This window comes from Sparus aurata, chromosome 18, assembly GCF_900880675.1.
Source record: "Sparus aurata chromosome 18, fSpaAur1.1, whole genome shotgun sequence".
Lineage (NCBI taxonomy): Eukaryota > Metazoa > Chordata > Actinopteri > Spariformes > Sparidae > Sparus > Sparus aurata.
This window is the reverse complement of record NC_044204.1, coordinates 2,576,572-2,592,022: the sequence shown is the minus strand read 5'-3', so window position 1 is coordinate 2,592,022 and position 15,451 is coordinate 2,576,572. Positions and strand designations below refer to the sequence as shown.

Here is a 15,451-nt window from a genome sequence, read left to right as displayed (position 1 = left end):
AACTCATAACACAAATTTATTTCTGCTTTACACAGACTTTAATGCCTTAATTCCCATAGACACTATGTTAATCCTCTTCTTGCACCTTCTACAATATGCCTCCTTGGTATTCCCCTCCACTGGCTGCAGCCATTCTTTAAAGTCCGGCATGTAAAGCCAGGACTCCGCAAACTTGCACTTCCACCGTTCACCAAGCCTTCTCTTCCGTTTTTTCACGCTGAGGGCGTCATGTGACACAAGGTGCGTTCGTAATAAGCACCGGGAGCACCAGAGCGTACTTTGTGAATTTCCGAGTGCACTCTGGCTCTCTCGGAGACAATTTACGAACGCATCCACAATAGCGTAGTTTTTTATGTACCGGTTCATCTTTGTTTTTCAATAAAATGAATAAATTCTTACACGTTTACGATGTTTTTAGGACCCAAACTCTTTGACAGCGAATTCAGAAAAAATACCTTCAAAATTCAAGACTTAGTAAAGTCGTGAAAATACTTTTTTAACACTTCTTAAGGGTCTTAATTTTCCCAAAATTGATTTATCACCTTTTAATACTTTTTAAGACACCGCGGATACCCTGCTAAGACAGATGGGTTGGCAGAAGAAATGACTTAACTTTAAACAAATAAAATTAGCATTCAGGAAGAAGAGTCCAAGCAACTCTATAGAACCATCACTGGGCCTGAAGTATGTATAAGTGTGATTGGCATTGTCTTGTCAGGTCAGGCTATTCTGATCATGCTATGACATGTTCTCGTTGTGTAGCTGGCTCTAGAGGCAGTATTTTCCAACCATGTCGGGGGAGTTATTCTTATGCGTTTTAGAATAATGTCACTTGCCAGGTCATGTAAGGGGTAGATTACAGAATGTATTATACTTGTCAAAACGAAGATAGGAACTCCAGTATGTCTGTCTTTACATTTATTTTGGCCCATTGTCGGCTTCAGCTAAGAAAGAAATAGTTTGTCGATGTCCAAAATTCTTAGAACACATCAGATAACCTTCTGCAATGATTGCAGGCTCTTGGAGCTCAGGTGGAGCTCTGCTTTGAATGAAGTTCTACAGTGACAAATGAATACTACTTGTGGAGTGACATGAAGACATGAATCAGAGGCACAAAAAACATTATGTTTACCAATACTCGACTTGTGCCTTGTGCCTCCCCCCCCCCCCAAAAAAAAGGATTTGCATGATTTACGAAAGCCTCATTTTCAGGTCGATTTCAACTGGACAACGAGTAAAGTACAGCATCATTGGGCCAAATATGGGCAAATAAGACAACAGTGATCACTATGGACTAATTTAGATCAGCAGTGAGACTTCTTTAAAACAAACAGCTCCCTCTAGTGTTGAAAATGAGAAAGTGAGACATGTTCACAGGTTGGCACAACGTGTCTCAGTTCAACTGCAGGTTAAAGAATCACATTCCTCCAACTCAAAACTGGAATCATTACAAGATGGAACTGAATCTCTGGAATGTCTTTGGATGTGTATGACAAGTCAACTAGTTGAGTTTTCTGTAAACTTAGTTGTAAAGTCAGCTTTTAAAAGGTGCTCGATAAGTAACGTTTATTCAAATTTTACCAATCATTTCATACAATAAGATACCACATACTGATTCACCATTTTGCTGTAAACAACAGAAAAAGTTTCTATAATCTTCCTCCCTCATTGAAAATAATCTGATCGCACTGGATAAAACAAGATAATAAAAATCTGGGCGGAAAACTGATCAATCAGTGCTAATCATTACCTATCAGCTGTGTTAAAATGTCTGTTTGTGTCACTGTTCCACTCTACCTGTTCAGCCATAAGCTGCTGTCTCTGCATGTACTGCTGCTGTTGCTTCTGCTGTTCCAGGATCTGTTGATGCTGCTGCTGCTGTTTCAGTGCTGCCACCGCTGCCGCCTGGCTGCTCATGTACGCTCCATTACCGTGGTTACCTGCCAAGGCATTGGCCCCCGGCTGGGCCGCCATACTGTTGTTACCGGCCGCGGATGTCATAGTGTTGGCAGGGCCCGGTCCATGTGGAGGAGCAGGATACGTGTTCTGGTCCTGATAGACAACATAACATTTAAAAAAAGATATTAGTGCTGGGCGATATGGCCTAAAAATTGAATCTCACATTTTTTCACACCAAACTCGATTTACGATTTAATCGATTTTTTTTCTTCTCAAGAACAAACTTTGAATTACAAAGAAATTATTAAAAGCATTGCTTTTATTTTAATGCTATGATTTACAACAAATTTGCCCTGCCACTGTAAACAGTGCAGCTTCAAACTCACTTGAAAATAATATAAAAAAGTGCATCCTTTTGAAAAGACTGTGTCCCTTTTTGATAAAATGCTTTTGTAAACATAGATTTAACATGTCAGATTGCTTGCTATTATAAAAACAGATCAGTTTCCATATTGGTATTGATAAAGTGTTAACATAACTTTCATTAAATACTTTATTTTGCAAAAGGTGCCTTTATTTACAAAAACGTATTTTGTATCCCTGAAGATATGTAAACTAAATTAAACATCTGCATGCATTGCATAGTAAACATGACATGTTGGTAGATGTACAGGTCATGAGGTGTGTGCTTGTTGTCTGTTTAACAAATTTTTGGCCAGGAAGACGAGCCTGTTGGCTTCCTCTGGCTCAAGGCCCCGTTGTGGCTTCATAACACAAACCTGGGGTCGAACATTTCCAGCATGTGGATGAACCTCCGGCTTCTCTACTGTATATACGAGCAGCATGTCTTTATCAATATGCAACGTGACTGCATCTGTAACAGCTGTCCACCGGGACTCTTTCTCCTCATACGGGACACAATGATTAAATGATTCTGCTAATATTGGCTGCTTTATAGCGGGTATCTGTGGGCTGCTGCGGTCTTCTTGTAGTGAACAACTAGTGTCTGACTCTGATACATGCGTCTGTTTGAGATGCTGAAATAAATGTGTTGGTCCGCAGCCAACAGCCTTTAAACAAACTGTGCAGCGGACCGGGGTTTATACAAGGTCCGACACCACAAAACTAAGCTACTAACGAGACAGTGCCGTTTTAGGAACAAACGCTTGCCTCGCTACATGCTGTGTTTGTTTCTCTGTGGAAAGTCACTGCCGGGGGGGCGGAGCCTACTATGAACTACGGGAGCCCATGAGGAGCGGCGGCAGAGCAAGTTAAATAAAAAATCGATTTTCATTTTTTAAAATCGTCCTAAACCAAAAACTCGAATTAATCGATTTTGCCGATTTATCGCCCAGCCCTAAAAGATATAGTTATAATTTTACCAGCAAGGGAACAGATCAGAGCAACAAACACTTCCAAGACTTTCCAAAGCTGAGTCAAAACCTCTCTAGGACCTGAACCTGTTTTTCAAAGTTAAAAGTCTAGAAACACACATCAGTTTCAACAAATGTATGTAAACAACTGGAAAAAATACCCTACATATAGATACTCAAACAACTTTCCCTCCCCTCACCCACGAGACTGATGAATATTTGGGACTGCAGACGTATATGTTTTTCAAAAAGACAATATATCCATTGTATTGAATCCTGCACAAATGCTTTTACCACAATATATGAATAAACATCAATACATACAAAGTACTCTGATCTTTTTCTAACATTCTGATCGGCAGCGCGTGCGGACGCAGCGCCTCCTTTCTGTCCCGATAATGTAGTGCTTACATGTTTGTCTTCGTCAGTGTGCCCAAGTGATTTTATGTTCTCCTCGTGTCTGTCTGTCTCAAGGCACACATACAGCCGTGGGACTCTTTTTGACATCGGCAACACAACAATCCAAGTTAAACCTGGCACACGCTAAGTAGTTACACGACCTCGGCCTACTCTGGCGGCCCGCTTTGACATCGACCCCCACTACTGCAGCACATCCGCAGAGGAAGCACCGGCGGCTGTGCGAGAGGAGGCAGAAGCTGGGAAAGCGCGGGGGTATCTGGACCAGGCTTGCGGCGAATTCACACAAGCCGGCTATACCGTCCATCGTACTCGCCAATGTATGCTCCTTGGACAGCAAACTGGACAATATACACCTTCTGAGATCGACCCAGCAGACAGAGCTGTGCTGTGCTGTGTTTCTGTTTTTACGGAAACATGGCTCAACAACAGCATACCGGACTCCGCCATCCAGCTCGACCGGCTAACATGCTACCGAGCAGACAGAGCCCTCACTGAAGGAGGTAAGACCCGCGGTGGCGGGGTCTGTGTTTACATCAGGGATGCTTTGGTGTCAGGACGCTGTGGTGGTTTGCAGACACTGTTCACCCCTTGTAGAGTTTATGATCATCAAGTGCCGGCCTTTCTATTTACTGAGGGAGTTTTCTGACATCCTGTTAGTTGCAGTCTACATTCCTCCCAGCTGCAGCAACAATGCAGGGCTGTACACTTAGCTTTTTCACTAGGAGCACAGGTGCTCCTAAATGAAAAAATTTAGGAGCACAGAAAAAATTTAGGAGCACTATGAAATTTCTTACAAAGGACGTGGACAAAAGAGATTAAAGTAGTGTCTGTACTTCCACTCTGAAAACGTTAACTTTCCCTCCAGACTCGCCATTGCTGCAGTTCACCTCTGCTAGTTTGTGTGTGTGAGGCTGCTGTGTGCATGTGTGGCTTGTGTGTAAACCGAACATTGCCACTGATTGGCTTAAGAACTCTCACTCATCGTTAGAGAGCCAATCATCATCACTTATGCGGTTTTCTCGCCCCTCCCTCCTCCCTCACCGGAGGAAAATAAAACAGCTCTGCAGCTCCGGTGGCTGAGAGCCGAGTCGGATGACAACAGCTTCAATGATCAGCTTCAGTTTGGAACGCGCCACATTTAATAGTCGGTAACGGTAACAGCGTTGTAACGATGGAAATAGTAATTAGTTAGATTACCCGTTACTGAAAAAAAAGTAACAGCGTTAGTAACGCCGTTTATTCTAACGCCGTTATACCCAACAGCAAAATGCAAATGAAAGGGTTGAAATCCGTACTCGCACGTGTGCTCCCTTTTTTTTTTTCCTACACGCACAATCTATTTTTAGGCGCATATGCGAGTAAAATGCTCGCACTGTACCTCCTCAGCACTTTAGGATTGCTCTAACACTACAGACTGGGACATGTTACACCTACAACCACCAGATCAACATCCAGGAGTACTCAGACACTGTTACTGCCTACTTCAGCAAATGCAATGATGATGTCACGGACACCAAGACCATCACAGTACGGGCCAACCAGAAACCCTGGCTGACGGGGGAAGTCCACAGGTTACTGAGAGCCTGGAACGCTGCTTTCAGAGCAGGCGATGAGGCTGGTCTGAGATCAGCAAGAGCCAACCTGTACTGTCGATGCGATCTCCACTACCCTCCACTCAGCTCTCACCCACCTGGACAGTAAGGACTTGTATGTGAGGATGCTGTTCTTAGACTTTAGTTCAGCTTTCAATACAATCATCCCCCAGCAGCTGATACAGAAACTGGACTGTCTAGAACTAAACACCTCACTCTGCAACTGGTTGTTGGACTTCCTGACCGGAAGACCACAGGCAGTCCGGGTCGGCAGCAACGCATACAGCACCATCATGCTGAACACAGTGGCCCCCCAAGGATACGTGCTCAGCCCCCTCCTCTTCACCCTGCTGACCCATGACTGCACACCAACACACAACACCAACCTCTTCATCAAGTTTGAGGACGATACTAGTGTGGTGGGTATGGAGCCAGAACGGTGACTTTAAAATTTGGCATCCAAAAAAAAAATTGGCATTGAAAACAAAACCAGTACTGAAAAAGGAAACATTGTCATTGAAACATTTGTATTGAAAACAGTTGTATTGGCATTGAAACAAGTAATGGCACTGAAAAAAGAAACTAATTAAAATAATTCAAATTTAAAATTCTTATTTTATTTTACTGGGATTTTTTTGTATTTTTCAATGACAATCTTCAGATTTTTTCTTCATGTCACTTTTATTTCAGTGACAGATTTTTTTACAATGTCAGTTTTTTTCAGTGTCACTGATTTTCAGTTTCAACTTTCTGTCACTGTTTTGGCGTCGAGAGGGAGGAGCCTGAGAGGAGGGGCAAGTAGAGCGTGGTTTGCATATCATTTGAGAAGGTAATGGCAACAGCCTGTGGGAAGGCAGGGCTGGACGGTCCAGCCACAATACCGTTGTAGTATCCGTGTGCTGGCCGTCTCTGGGCAACACAGAGTCCAACTACCTCGCGGACTTTTCTTCAAGCTCTCTCCTGATGTGTCCAAGTCTCTGTGTATCTGGTTCTGTCCCGGAGCTCCCTAGCTTCGGTCTCTATATGCGTATGGAGTGTGGTAGTAGTACCGGGGCGCCGAGCACAGTGCAAGAGCCCCAGTTAGCACAACAGTAGAACAGCCTGTTGTTCCGAGCTGGGGATGAATTATTTGAATTAGTTTCTTTTTTCAGTGCCAATACTTGTTTCAATGCAACTGTTTTCAATACAAATGTTTCAATGACAATGTTTCCTTTTTCAGTACTGGTTTTGTTTTCAATGCCAATTTTTTTTTTGGATGCCAAATTTAAAGTCACCGTTCTGGCACCATAGGTGGGGCTCATCAACAACAACGAGTCAAACTATGAGTCAATGAGTCAAAACACCCACTGCCTCTTCAGCCTCTTGCCCTCTGGGAGGAGAATGAGGATCCTCTGGACTTTATGTTTATTGCTGTTTGCACCAGGGATTTAAGAGAAATGATATCTTAATTCTGTATGTCCTGTACATATAGCAGCATTGACAATAAAGCTTGACTTGAAAAAACATATTACTCAGTATTTATCTATGTCATTAGGGTTTGTTTAATCCAGATTAATTTTCTCTAAGGTTGTTTAGTACTTGACATCTATGATTTGAAAGTTACAAATTAGGGTTGTCACGATACCAGAATTTCAGTAGTCGATACCAATACCTGTAAATTTCCACGATTCTCGATACCAATTTGATACCACGAATTGAAATCTCTAAACAAGTCGGGGTGCCTGTCTTTGAGGTGTTTGGCCAGGTTTGACCTGCTTCCTCCTTTCGTTTGAAAACTTCTGAGGCACTGTTTGCATGTCGGCTTGTTTGAGCCGAGAATTGCTCCGTATTTATCCGCTTCAAATGCAAAATATTTCCACACGCGACTCCTGGTACCTGTCTTGTCGACGAGCCGACGTGTTGTGCTTTCACTCTCACTTGCTGAAGCCATTTTTTTCTAAGACAGCAGGTTTTCTTCTTCAGAACCGCTGACTGCTCTGTGCTGCTCACACGCGTATACTGCCCCCGTCAGTTACATACATTAGCAGCTGTAAACAAAACATTATAAAACACATCATGTGGAAAAAAAGGTGCAGGTGTATATTTTGGTAAATAACCGCCGGTTCCAAATAAATGCAGAGTCTAATTTATTTTGAAAAATCATCAAGGAAGAGGACGTGACCATTGACACTGCACGTTTTTCTTCTTCGCTTTTTCACAAGTTGTGCCCAGAAGGATGCCAGAGAATTCACAGAGCAGCTGGCGAAGTTTGTGACATTTTCATCCCGGATTTTTGTGAGGAGGGAATTAAACGCCTGTCCCAAATAAACGCCTGGTCTGTTAAGTGATTTAAACAAATAAACGCCCCGGCTATTATTTGGTATTTTAAGTTTGTTCCCGCAGCATCAGCACAAGCTGAACAATAAATCTAACACAGCAAGAGAGGCGGGACTTAAGGCAGAACAGCCAATCATCAGCCGGTCGGTCCTAAAGCCGGTGTCATGTTTGAAGCAGTAACAGGAGAGGGAGGGGGAGAGGAGGCAGCTGCAGCAGCGCAGACACAGAGCGGCCAGAGAAACTGAGCGACTGTAGTGAGGCGTTTGTGCAAACCTGCGTGTGGGTGTTTTTTTGGGGGGGTTTTTTAAAGTATTTTTTTGGCCTTTTATGGCTTTATTGATAGAACAGCTGAAGATATGACAGGAAACGGGGTGAGAGAGAGGGGGAGTGACACGCAGCAAAGGGACCCGGGCCGGGAGTCGAACCCGGGTCCGCTGCTGAGGCACATGGGACGCGCGCTCTATCAACTGAGCTAAACGGCGCCCCGAGTGTGGGTGGTAAAACACCCACATCCCCCACGGGTGTGACGCCCCTGACCGCGGTCAGCCTTCGCCAGAAACTGCCGACATACTTCACAATACATCACGCCGTCGCGGTGGTTCAGCCAGGTATACTGATCCCTCCACCTCGGGAGAAATCCCCTTTTCCTCCTCTCGGACTCGTAGCACTCCTTCGCCGACATTTTTCCGAATCACTTTCCCGTCGTCACTCTAAGCATTTCCCGCATGCATTCTAGCCATATGGACGCCCTTATGCTTGAACATGGTGTTTGTTGTGGACAAACTGTGATTAGCACAGAAGTCCAGTAACAAAACACCACTTGGGTTCAGATCGGGGAGGCCGTTCCTCCCAATCACACCCCTCCAGGTAACACTGTTGCTGCCCACGCGGGCATTGAAGTCCACCAGTAGAACGACGGAATCCCCAGTTAGAGCACTCTCCAGTACCCCTCCCAGGGACTCCAAGAAGGCCGGGTACTCTGCACTGCTGTTCGGCCCATAAGACAAGACAACAGTGAGAGACCTATCCCTGACCCGAAGGCGCAGGGAGGCGACCCTCTCGTTCACCGGGGTAAACTCCAACACATGGCGGCTGAGCTGGCGAGCTATAAGCAAGCCCACACCAGCTTGTTGCCTCTCACCGTGGGCAACTCGAAGTGGAAGAGAGTCCAGTCTCTCTCAAGGAGTTGGGTTCCAGAGCCCAGACTGTGCGCGGAGGTGAGGCCAAATATCTCTAGCCGGTACCTCTCAACCTCCCGCACTAGCTCAGGCTCTTTCCCCCCCAGCGAGGTGACATTCCATGTATCCATGGCTAGAGTCACTGTCCGGGGATTGGGTCGTCGGGGCCCCCGCCCACGACTGCCACCCAAATCACACTGAACCCTCCTACGGGGGGTGAGCCTACTACATAACTCAATTATATAGTATGAATAGGATCTATTTTGCTTGGTAACCTGAGGAACACTTTTTGGATGAACACTACATCAGTTTCATTTATTGATCTCTAGAGGATCCCCATCGTTTACCTAGTATTATCATTTTGTATCAGTGAAACTTGCTAGGATGGGTCAACTAAAGATGTTTGATTTTAATTTTAAGGAGAGGTTTTCACGTCTCTAGCCTGTTTACCTCTTAAAATGTAATAAACTGTTGCGTCTTTGAGGATCACCTAAAAGATTTAGGAATCTATCCATCATAGTTTGACAAAATAGGGGCCAAAGAGCATGTTGCACAGGGCCCCCAGAAAGACAGAAACGGCCCTGTCTCTGGGTACCACACTTGAGTAAATGTACTTAATTACTTTCCACTCCTGCTGATGTTAGAATAAGGAAGCATGACAAAAACTACAGAAGTTATGAGTTTGAGTTTCACTGGTGACAAAGTGCAGCAGGAACAGAGCGTCCCGTCTGCTCAGAGGAAAAATACGAGCAGCTAAATTTAAATACACAGAGAGAGAGAATATGAAAGGCTGCTTTGTCACGGCCTCCCTTCACCCCCCTGTGTGAGCCTTAGCAACCAGCTGCCGCACACGCACACACACACACACACACACACACACACACACACACACAAACACACAATGGTAGAGTGTGGGGCCCAGAGCAACTAAACAAAAGGCCTCCCTGCTGCAGGCCGACTTCACCTCCACTCAAACTGCTCCAGACTGGTCTTCATCTGCACCTGTTGGACTTAAACCAGTACAGCCAGCTACGCAACAGTCTGAAGTGTACTGTGGAGGCTAGACAGACAGGTTCCTAATGATTTTAACTGACAGTGACTTGCACAAAAAAATAAAAATCCAACAGACTGATCAAAAATGTCTCATTCCTCAGACATATAAAAGTTAATGACTCAAAAAACCTTTTCCTGAAGCGCCCTCTTTAGGAAAATCTTCACATGTCTAAGAGAGGCTCGATCATCATTTTAATTCATAAACTGGTATATTAACTGTTTTCATCTCTTACACTTTAACTGATGTCACTGTTTACACATGAAATTATATTCTAATTGCAGTGCACATACTTGAATTTCAGTGCTTCCTCTTCAAATGACATACTGACTACTCTCACCACCGTTGTTTCTGATGTTTCACACTTCCAGCTTAATTGATCACATTTCAGTTGATTCTTTAACTTACTTTAACTAGGCTTACGTCTCATTTTCACGTAGCTCTGTGTGTGTATGAGCGTCTAATCAGGTCCATTCTCTTCTATGGGTACCTCCAAGATCTCTGACATCTCAGACAGACCTCGTTCACTCTGTGCCACAGGAATTATAAACGAATCAGTAAACTGGCTGATGAAAGTCACTCAGCTCTTTTTAAATATTGTTTCCAAAAAAAAAAATGCCATATATTTAGCAAAAATTAATAGCATGCTAGCTGTGTAACATATAGTCTAATTGCATTATGTTAGTTGGTCATATGTTTTTCAACGTAATAATCAACAAAACTGGATTATTCACTTATTTGTCTCCATGTATGATAGGTCATGTTTTGTCATGGCAAGGCTCTGTGGGCATATGAAAACAAAAAAATCTCATGTTGGTGGTAGGGGTGTTCACAATTCGATTTGATTTCGATTATGGGAGCTTCGTTTCTTCAATTATAACGATTGTCGATTCGATTCGATTTTTGGTGCCACGATTCTTTGATTATTGATTTTGTCTTCATCTGTTGCTACAATTGTAAATAAATAGCCTATCAATTTAACTCAGTTCCTCTAAAACTACACTCATTAAGTAAATAACAAGGTTTTTTGAACATTTGACTTGTATTTTTCAAAGACGCAAAATATTTCATTTTATGACTATGTAAATATTTGCACTTTGACCTACTTAACTTTGACCAGGGAAAGCTCCACTTGCACTAGAGCCCCATCTATGTTGGAAAACACTGAAAACAGCAAATCGCGTAGGTCCAAAGTGCTTCCACACGGTTGCAGTGAACCCCAGTGGCGAGAGAATCGGCTGCTCTTTGGGGGAGGCTAAAGCTGTTGCCATTTTGCAAATGTTACTGCTCCGTTTTTTGTGGTCCCACTCACTAAACAGTCCGGGCAGCGCGCGCTAAACTTCCGGTTACGTGTCTTTGGTTCCGGTCTTGCGGCAAAGCAGCAAGGTTAATTAATTGATGCCAAATCGTCACGTGAAACATCGCGATGCCTCACCACATCGATGAATTGCACCCACCTCTAGTTAGCGGTGGTGTTTATCCATCTGTAAAGAAATGCATTTCCCTGCAGTACACACTAGGGGGTGTAAGTCTGTAACCAGTCACAAAAACAAAATTGCATGGACAAGAGCGTTTAGACTTAAACCGAAACCTTTAATTTAACTTCAACTTCATTATTCAAACACTTGAATATTTTTGTAAGAAACAACGTGCACCAATCGCATCCAATTATTGTAATTTCTGTGCACACTATTTTCCTGGCTCTGTCCCCATTCTTAATCCAGCCTCAAAAGCTGTGATTGACTCGGTTGTTCTTTCTGATCTGGTCAGTAGAGGGCACTACTAATCATAAGCTAAGAACACAGCTAAGAAAGAAATAGTTCGGCCCACACGTCCAAAATTCTTATAACACAGTGTTTCCCCTATTTTTTTTTTGTAGCAGTTGTGCTCCGAGTTGGTAACCAGAAACCAGGGGGGTCTGGCAGCATGCAGTCCCCCCACCCCGGATGAAAATTTTGAAAAATAACCTTTTAAATGTAGACTACTGGTGAGATTTTTGAAAAAAAAAATCATTTTCAAAATCAGAGTCTAAGACATGATACAAAATAGTGTAGAAGTTGACATTGCTGCTTGAAAATATGTTAACCTCTTGAGCATTAGAGAATTTTTTTACCATTATTTCTTTATTATTATATATATTTTATGGAAACAGAATCTGTTTTAGAAGTCAGTGGGCCATATGACATGGAAGCTATTGAGAAAAAAAAAACATTATTTCTGCATATAGAGGAAGCACTAAAGTACAATAGAAAGAGCTGTGTCTCATTCATCCAGGTTACTAATACAATCTACTGCTGTTTTGGAGTCACTGGGTCACATGACATGGAAGATACTGAAAAAAACTGCAATTATTTTGTATTAATATATTTATGCTAAGTAATCTAATGACGGTCCCTAAATCAGTTTCCAGCGATTCAGCGCTAGGCTCTGGGAGGTGAGCTGACCTCCTCAGTAAAGTCGTGGCTGGACCTGAGTGAATAGCCGCCGAATATCCAACCTGAAACTTACTTCACCCCGGTTCAATGAGTCGCCTGTTGCAGCCTTTGAATAGGATAACGAGGATTTCAGCCACTCAACCTAAACAGGCTGACTTGTAGAAATTAACCAAATAGCAGTAATGACAATAATAATCGATTTCAAGATAACTTGGAGTGTAATGCTTTCACTGTGTGCAACTTAAATTCGCCATTCGCCCGCGATATGGAACCTACAGAAATCATGTCTGCAAAATTTTGCAGTGGCACTGAAAATCCAGCAGCAGAATGCATATTTGGGAAACACTGACACATCAGATAACCCTCCGCAACGATTGCAGGCTCTTTGGTGGAGCTCTGCTTTGAATGAGGTTCTGGCAGGACAAATGAATTGACTACTTGCTGAGTGACATGAAGACATGAATCAGAGGCACAAAATACGTTGACAGCGGTTGCCGGTCATTATGTTTACCAATACCCGACCCGTGCCCTGCGCACCCCCCTTCCCAAAAAAGAAAAAAAAAAGAAAACCAGATTTGCATGATTTATGAGAGCCTCATTTTCAGGTCGGAAAAGTCGGATTTCCGGATTTATCCGGAAGAATCACACCCCTGATTAATACTTGATAATATTTGTGAAGAATTTGTTTTGCTCATAAAAGCTGCCTCTGTTGATGCAGGAGGTAAAGTTAAACAGCAAACCAGCAGATTTGTTATCCGAGACTACAGGAGCAAAACAACAGAACAGAGTCAGTTAAAAATCCTGAGAGACTTTTTAAAACCTTGTCCTCCATAAATCCTGTCTGCCATCACTGAATCTACAACATTAAATCTGAGAAAGGTAACAGGCCTCCCTTTCTTTCTTTTGGGTCCAAACTGAATGGGGCAGCAGGACTCTACTGCTGCAACAGACTCTCATTGTTCAGTCTGTTCATCAGTCCACTACAGCTGTGTGGGAGGTCAGAACTGAGTTTGAATTCATTTATCAGATAAACATGTAATATTTTAGTGACCCACAAGAAACTAGTCATGAAGTCTGTTGTACGAAGTAAGAATCTATATACCTGCTCCTATTCATGTCGATTTGGGAGATGAAGCAGTGTGAAGTAGTATGAAGTGTGTGTGTGTGTATGTGTATGTGTGTGTGTGTGTGTGTGTGTGTGTGTGTGTGTGTGTGCGTGTGCGCATGTGTGTGTTTTACAGTCCAGGAATGTGCTGTTGGCCTGGTTATGAAAGCAGAGCAGGAACACTCTGATCAGTTTGTACAGCTTGTTATTGTTGTAGTGCTCTGATCAAGGCCCCAGGAAGAGTGCTAGTCTTTCAAGCCAATTTCCATGGTGGCCACACTGTGAACTACATCATCACATGATGCACTGTCAAGTGTTTTAACTGTCATTAACTCCTGCTGATGTTTTATTAGCGGTAACTCTGCTTTTTTTTTTTTTCCCAAAGTTCCTGTGCTAGCAGTGTAAACACCAACACTCCCAAGTTAGTACAGCCAGCTGCACAGCTAACTCAGCAAACAAGCTAACCATAGCTAAAGTTATGGGTGGCTAAACATATGGCTAAAAAAAGCGTCTGCTAAATGCCCTAAACGTAAATGTAAACAGAGGCAGCCGTTAGCATTAATCGGGGGATATTCTGACTACTTGCTGTGAGTATAAATTCAACAGGTGTCTAATTCTTACATATTTTACCTCAGTATTGGTACAAAACTCAAGTACAATTGAGGTAATTGTGCTTTATTTGATTATTTCAGGGTATACAGAAATTGTTAAGTTGATTTTAATACCTTTTAATACCGTCACAATATTTTTTAATACCAACACGACTTCGAGCTGCAACTGTAGTGGCAACCTTTTGAACTTCAGTGTTGGGGGTAGAGCTGCGCAATATATCGTTTACGCATCGCCATCGCGATGTATGTGTGTGCAATAGTCACATCGCAGAGCCTGCGATGTAGGACGCAAATGAATTCATCTAATTTCAAAGGAACCTGACACACACTGTGCATGCAGACTATGCATGCGCAGCGATCCACCAATCACATTAGTTCTAAATCAGTGTGCCGAAGCAGACCAGCCCCTGCACATGGAGTGAGTCGCTGGTAACAACATTGAAAAATGAGCAAGGAACAAGAGAACATCGGGAAAACGAAGACTTGGTGCCAAAAAGAAAAGCAATGTCAGTTATCTGGAGTTATTTCAGCTACAAGAAAGATGATATTGACCAAACTTGTGTTCTAAATAACATTTTTTTTTTTAAGATTTTTTTCTGGCATAGACACCTTTATTAAGCAGCAGACAGATAGGAAATATGGGAGAGAGAGGGGGATGTGACATGCAGCAAAGTACCTCCGGCCGGAATCGAACCGGGGTCAGCTGCGTATGTGGCATGCGCTCTAATCACTCGACCACCTGCGCGCCAGACCAAACACGTGTTCTGTGCCACAACGAAAGGTAACACAACTAATTTGTATTTACGTCGGTACCACACAGCAGAGTCCTGCACGGGTCTTTGCAAACCCGCACCCACCCGTATCTGCCATACTTAAAACTGCATCTGACCCGTTTTCCTACAGCAGCACAAATTACATTCCGCACCCGAGCCGACACGCTATAAATTGTTACTGACGCCCGACCTGCACCCGAAGGACGGACGCAAGTTTTAAAAATGAAAGTAAGCTAGCGTGGGGAATGGTAGATCTGGGAGGGCGCAAGCACGCATGAATGAGCTCATATGATTATCATTTTAAAATGCAGGTATACTTTTGTAGATGTGTCGCTAATAATCTCAAGGCGTCCGACCCTGTCGTCCAAAACTAAAAACAGATTTCAGTCCTTAAATAGCCCGTTTATCACTCATTGTTAGTTACTTAATCTAATTATGAAGCTAGAATGTTCCATTTTAAGATGGAGAGCTCAAAAGGTTCAAAGTTTTGTTTATTGTCATTCAATTCACGAATGATGGAACGAAACATGTACTCAGGTCCCAGCACAATAAAAGCAAACAATGAAAGATAACAATGAGAATCTCTCTAAAACACAGACAGCCATACTCATAACATTGACAATAAGAGGTGAGATCAGTGCAGGTTAATTGTCCACAAGATAGCAGCAGTGCAGCATAACATAAAGTGCTATTCAGGT

At 43.1% G+C, this 15,451-nt stretch overlaps 1 protein-coding gene across 3 annotated transcripts in view; it reads right to left on the bottom strand.

Moving 5' to 3' along the window:
• Positions 1 to 15,451, bottom strand: part of maml1 (mastermind-like transcriptional coactivator 1) — a 60,322-nt gene that overhangs the window by 13,820 nt on the left and 31,051 nt on the right. For all 3 annotated transcript variants that reach the window (XM_030396726.1, XM_030396728.1, XM_030396727.1), the window contains one exon: positions 1,798 to 2,052. In XM_030396726.1, coding sequence (XP_030252586.1) covers positions 1,798 to 2,052 — 255 coding nt within the window. The remainder of the gene's footprint in view (positions 1 to 1,797; positions 2,053 to 15,451) is intronic.